At 38.0% G+C, this 6,955-nt stretch overlaps 1 protein-coding gene across 1 annotated transcript in view; it reads right to left on the reverse strand.

Moving 5' to 3' along the window:
- Positions 1 to 3,319: 3,319 nt before the first annotated feature.
- Positions 3,320 to 6,955, reverse strand: part of gatad2b (GATA zinc finger domain containing 2B) — a 50,883-nt gene continuing 47,247 nt past the window's right edge. Inside the window, exon 12 of the mRNA XM_015379835.1 lies at positions 3,320 to 6,710. Coding sequence (XP_015235321.1) covers positions 6,574 to 6,710 — 137 coding nt within the window. The 3' untranslated portion in view covers positions 3,320 to 6,573. The remainder of the gene's footprint in view (positions 6,711 to 6,955) is intronic.

Below are 6,955 nucleotides of genomic sequence, written 5' to 3' on the forward strand. Positions count from 1 at the left end.
TAGAAATATAGAATTCTTTGCATCAGTTTTGCTGATTTTGCTTCATTAAGGTCACATGCCAGCCATGCAGATACCATCTAAATTCATGGTTCAATGATGGGTCTTGCATCAAGTTTAAGATGCAGACAGGCTGGTGCCACGTAGTCTTAGTGAATAACAGTGGTGCTGTAGAACAAACAGCTGTTTTTTTTTTTTTTTATTAACAAAACCTGGCAGGTTTAGTAGCCCTGGCTCTCTTTGATAACTGGTTGCATTTTCTTTGCTGCAAGTATTTTTTTAAGTTAGCCACAGTCGATTAATCAGACTAATACCATAGATTATATATCAGTTATTTGCAGTGGATTGTTGGCTTTAACTATGAACTCTGCCGTTTGTGTCCCACTAAAGGTAAAATGATACAATTTCCTATAAATTACCCAACTGCCTACAAGTATAAAAAGTTTGAAATGTTGATAATAAAAAGCTTTTTTAAAGGACTCACCACACAGGTAACAACAACACACTTTGAAGCAAATTATTTCAACCTTTATTAAACATAGCTTGCAAGAGATAAATATAACAAAGTTATTTCCTCCAAAATTAGCTTATTTTTTTTTTTTCAATCAATGCATAATTGTCAATCAACTGGCAGTATTCAAACAGCATTATTTTCTTTTACCTTTGAAGATTAAATATCAACTATGTGCAAAAGGTCAGGATTGATGTAAGCGAAACAGAAACGTCTTCAGTTAGTCTCCCTCTTCAACATTTGTTTCAACGATGCAAAGAAAAAATATCGTTGGATGAACCGGACTGGGAATTTTTCCAGCATAAGCAACAACGACCAAGAAAAGAAAGTCAAAGAGTGCAGGACCACGACTGTTCTATGCTGGTGTCGGCAGAAACAGTGATCCCTGATTCAGGATGAGCTCCTCTCAGGTCACCAACATTTAACCAGAACGCTTTTTATGTTTGAACAGGCTGGAGTTTCACCAATGCAGAGATCTGATGGCGTTATAAGCTTCTGTAACAGCTAGAATAATAATAAGTGCTCCTTTACATCATGTTCAAACTAGATTCGTAATTGAATTACAAACCAACTTCCATTCCAACCTTTGTTTATACATCAAGTTCTAACGCTTCAAAAGCTCAGTCTTAGACTGCAATGCTGTTCACCTGAATCAGTAAACACTTTAGTCCAAAATTTGTAAAATCCGAGAATCAAGCAAATGCATCTAGCGAAACCACATGGGTGGGGTAGAGGGGTATCCCTAACATTTTGCACATTTGTTACACAATAATACACAGTGATCACAAAACAAAATGACAAGCTTCACAATATTCATGGCTTTTTGTTTGATTTTTCTACACAATGTACAACCATTTAATTTATTCTTCAGTACAAGGGAGGAAAATGCTTCTGTACAATAAGTCGTTATTACTTCAAACCTAGCAAATATCGTGTCATTTATTTCAATAGTCAATACATTTCATGTTTTTTTTTTTCTTTTTCAAAACTGCAATAAAACAGAAAGCTGAACTCAAGTCAAGACATGAAAATAAAAAGGATTTCAGAGGTTTAAAAACATTTGTAGCTGAAAATGAATATTGGAAATATAAAAGATGCATCGGCAGAAAGGGATGAAAAGGGTTTTCCTCAAATTCAACTTTACAATTAGATCTAAAACACAAACTGCGTGTTTTTTAATGAAACTATGCTGCTGATAGCAACGATCTGTGAAAACCACAAACAACTTAAACCTTTCCTCCAATATTCAAGAAAAAAAAAAGTAAATGAAACTTAAACTGAAAACTGGTCGTCAGAAAAACACGATCATAGTCCAGATTCCTTTCTATCAGCTTTAATGTTGTGCAGATAATAATTACACAAACAGAACCGTGTGAATTCCTGCGTAAAATAAAAAGACCCAAATATTACGGCAGCCATACTGCAAACAGGGAAAAAAAACAGACAAAGCCCCAAAGCCTTCAACTTCTGAGATGCATAAATCCTGACGTCCCACCTAGAGCTGGTGTTATTGGGAAACTAAATATTGCTGATGTTCATCCAGTCAGATTGGTATGAAAAAACAAAAAGAAAAGATCAGAACAGAATAAAAAGTCAAATGGGTTTAAAGTCCACAACTTTGAAAGAATTAAGCTGCAAGTTTAGATTCTTGTTTAATGAAGAGGCCATGGATAGTTAATATCTTAGCAGAAGAAAAGCATCTACTGCTTTTTCTTTAACAATTTATTTTTTACATGTTGTGTAGAAATCTGCAGACACACAGACACCACTAGTCTCTCCTCCATCTTTTGTATTTATGGAAATATTTCAAGGCTCTGATCCAAGACAGAAGCTAAACTGTTCACAGCAGCAGTTCTCCTCCTCCACCATCAACTGCTTTGAAACCAGTTATCTACTGTAGCTCCCAGGCAGCACATTAAACTGCTTTATTTTTATTTTTTAACAGCTGCTCTGACATGTCCAGCTTTACATTAGGGGTTAAATAGGGGAAGGTCTACAGACTATGAACCGCTACATTCTCTCGCTCAAACAGACCTCTATGGCCAGAGGTTTTTATGTTTGCATGAACCATGCTTCTTAACATGTTGGGGGCCATTTTAACTTTTACTAGCACTGAAGGTACTACTGATAATATACTTAAGGTACGGACTTCTCAATCGAATTAAAAAGAAGATCATCTGTTCCTTTTATTTACAAAAGGTTGGGTATGATGTGATTTTAATAAATAAAATGATGAAAACATTTTCTATATTAATGGGGGGAACAGAACTAGGTGGTTAAGATTGCAGCCGACAGAATCTAGTTTGTTTCATGCAAGTGAAACGTTTGCTATGGAGTACCACAGGTTTCAGTGTTTGGCCCTTTTACTATAGGTGCTGATGGCATTGAAGAAATGTAAAATATTGTACGTTGATTGTTGATGGGTGATTCTCATCTGCATCCAGATTAGTCAAAACGAGCTAGTCTGGATTCTCCATTATTAGGAAGATCAAAATTATTTAGAAAAGGTTTTCAACTCGTCTAATATTTAGCAGAGAGAAGCTAGGAGATACTTTTATAATTTGATTTATTTGGATTCTTGATAAATGAATAGCTCGATATTATTCTTGTTAAACATGAAACTCTGAATACAAAGTTCTGTTACGAATGATTGTTTTAAACCTTCCCAACAGAGCACTTATTTATCTAACTTCCAGTTTCGTCTGTAAGACAGATACGCAATTTATTTCTAAATTTTTAAATAAACGCTTTGATCTTTTTTGATAAAACTCTATAGTTTCGGTGGCCGTTTTGGCGCTTAACGACACACCTCAATGGAAGATAGACTCTGACTGTGTTTATATCAATGCATCCTTAAAACAGCCACAGAAGGACCTGCTGCCATTATTCTAGAAAATTGGCCGTACAGAGATTCGTACGGAGCGCTTCACACAAACAGGAACCTGCAGCCATAAAATAGCTTCAGAGGAGGAATTGCTTTGAAGTCAATGATAACTTTTAACAAAATTACATTTTAAGATCAAAATCAATATGGAGTTGTGGAGAACGCCAATAGAAACCTTATTTAATCGGATTTGAATAAACTGCATTTAAATTAACTGAATTCGGACCAACTTAGAATCAAATGATCCAATAGATCCAACAAATTTTTAAAGCCATTAATGGAACGATACAGGTTCCTTGTATTAACCTGTGTTGACCTTGGCTCTTGTATAGATAACCTTGAGATGTTTTCTGAACCGACTGTATGAAGATTCAGGTCACAAGTTTCTAAGAAGGAGAGACAGAAGATCTGGAAGTTTAAGAATCGCAGAGTTTTGTCCAGAAAGTCAATAGGCGGTCGTATACTTTCCTATTTAAATGGAAAATGATGTGAGACACTCCCTCTTTCAGGTGTTTCTGTCTCATTAGGGTCGGACGATTGTAGAGAATTAAAATGGGGCTTAAGGAAGCGTTGTCCCTTCAGAGTAATCTATGAGAACGGCTTGAACATCCCATTCAAAACAACTTAATGCATGAGGGGGTAACTATGTACCGTGAATAATACTGCAAACAGAGTGAACACAGCTACAAACCTGAGAGACTGCAAACTGATTAAGCAGAATGATTAAGACAGTTTCAGTCAGGTGGGCGGGACAATCTGACAAGTCTGCAAAGACCTGGGCGACAAAGATTGAACAGATCAGGGCTGCCTACGTAGACACCGTTTCTAAATCCTAATTAACAGGAGGCTCTAAAAACCCTGCAAACAAAGAGGTGTTAAAAAAAAATAAAAAAAGATAAACCTTGCTCAGAATTTGTACAAGTCATGACTTGGGGCTGCAAACAAAATGCCATAATCCTTTGTCTTCCCTAACATCCAGCACAGAAAACACAAAGCATCGCTACGCCATGATGGAAACATTTACAATGTCAGGTATGTGGAAATAAAAACGGTTCAACCTTCAGCTGCCTGCAGACTGCATGTCCCATTCACTGAGGATGTGTGAGAATATATATATAGATATATATATATAGATATATATAAAATAGGGCTGAAACAATGAATCTGATCATTTGTGATCAATCAATTGTTGAAATAATCAACTAATTTAATAATCAATTAATCTTTAATTGGAGTATATAGACTATAAAACATGCCTTTAGTTGACAGAGCAACCCACTAAGAGCAGGAATTAAATCAAAATAAAAAAAAATTAATATAAATATTTAGAATTTCGGATTTAAAAAAAAGTTTAGGCTGTCAATATCCAGAACTCCTCAAGTAGAAAAGTTTTACTTTTATCCTGTTTAATTTGATAAGCCATAAGTCTTCTTAAAGGAACCCTTTGCTATCCAATTATTAATCGACTTGTGAAATAATTTGTTGGTTGCAGCCCTAATATATATATATAAATTATATATATATAGACGTATGAAATATGGAGATTGTCTAGCAGAGCAGTTCCAGCTATAATGTTCACCTCAGAGGAATCTGTCTGATAGCAGCATGTTAGCGTGGCGCTACAAATCCTGCAAACTTCAATAGAGTTAAAGTGATTAGAGCACGTTAACCAAATTGTTACAAACACTGACTGAGGATGTGTGCAGCGGTCGACGCGTGAAACATAAATAGCAATGAGAGATGCATGAGGATCAGTCCACATCAATGTCATTCTGTAACCAGGATGAAAACCCAACTGATCGTGACCTTATTACTTTCTATCCAACATTCATTTCTTTGTACTGAAAACAACAACAAACGACCGAAAAACTAAACTAAACTAAATTTCCATTTTGGAAATATGAAAAGTGCTCCTCTGGAGTGAGGCAACTTGTGAGCACAGGGTGCGCACAATGATTGATCCATGTCTCTCGTAAAACATCCGCATCCTTTTTCCTTTGTAGCTAGGCATCTATACACAATCCATAGATTTTTTAAAAATTATTTTTACAGTTTTAGATTATTATCGTCTCCGGTAGCCGATGCCTCTCAGGTAGGCCACCAAATCATTTGAAGACGCCGCACGAAAAAGTCAGGGAAAAAAAGGATGAGACACACTTGGAAAAAATAAACTGGGATGCTGGGTGGAGAATCTGATCAGGAGCGACTCTGAACTCTCTGCACACAGAAACAAAGAGGAGCTGCTGGGATGGAAATAATTCAGGGGGAATATTGAAGAAAAGGGCAGAGAAAAAAAGCATCTGGCTCCTCGGTGAACGACGCAACCTGGAACATCCGTCTCCTGGTTCATCAGCTCCCCGCCTGCTTGGTCTGATGCTTCCTGTAACAGCAGAAAGTCGCCTCCGAAACAAAGGAAAAGCTGCTAAAGATGGGAAATATGTTTTAACTCCATCAGATCCTCTCTGGTTCCAGATTAGTCAGTTTCTCTTGGTTCTGACGTTGGTTAGGGGGCGACTCCAGGTCTGGGGTCAGGCGGCGTTGGACCCTCTGATGAAGAGCTTGAGGCGGGTCACTGATCCGCGGTGAGCTCTCTGCTCCAGAATCTCAGAGTTGCTCCAGAACCAGCGCAGCCTGAAATTCGTTCTAACAGAATCTTTAACTCCTTTTTTAAAACCGGAGTCAGCAAACTAATCACGTTTAAAAACTTGAGAGTAAATAAACTTGATGTTGCATAGCAACCAGAGTGAACCCTGTTGATCTTCTGTTTTGAACAATAGTCATAATAGCTTTAGTGGAGAAAAATAAAAGTCTTGTTACTGATAGTCTCTTAAAGCAAAGATCAGACGGCAGAGAGAGAAACATACGTGCCAAATACCAATGATAGCAGAACGGAAACCAACTTGAGCTTAAGTGGCCGATGCAGTAGAAGCGCTAAAAGCGGTGATTCTAAAGGGACGGGGGGGGGGGGGGGGGGATGCTGCTATAATAAAAACAACTGCGATGCGCTGACGGCTTGTGTTTCTGGTCGACTCTCACGGGTTGGTCTGAGATAGGCACACGGACAGGCACTGCATGCGATGGAACGGTGGGGGGGAAATCTCAGCTGATCTGGGAGCGCCTGGTGGGGGGGGGGGTTATCAAACGACACTGGCCTCTGACACACAGGAGAGGTTAGCGGGGCTCATTTCTGCCCGGTGATGGACTGCGATATGGAGCGAGGCGGGATCATGTCCAACAGGTACTCTCTTTGCCGGTCCGCTAAGGTGGAAGTCTTATGGGCTCCAACCGCTGCAGGATTCAGGTAGGCAATATTTAACCCTGCAGGAACACAGAGACGCAAACAAAAGATCAGTAGAGAGAACTACAGACCAGATAACATTTCAATATAGATGTAAACAATTCAGATGCTTCCATGTTTTAACCAGAGATGGCAAAAGTACTCACTTTCCGTACTTGAGTAAAAGTACAGATACTTGTGTTAACAAATACTCTGTTACTTTTACTTGAGTAAAGAAGTTTAATCAGTACTTCCACTTATAACAAAGTACAGGCTTGTAAATTTA

The sequence above is a fragment of the Cyprinodon variegatus genome, unplaced genomic scaffold, assembly GCF_000732505.1.
Source record: "Cyprinodon variegatus isolate N-32 unplaced genomic scaffold, C_variegatus-1.0 Scaffold201, whole genome shotgun sequence".
In the NCBI taxonomy this organism is placed as follows: domain Eukaryota; kingdom Metazoa; phylum Chordata; class Actinopteri; order Cyprinodontiformes; family Cyprinodontidae; genus Cyprinodon; species Cyprinodon variegatus.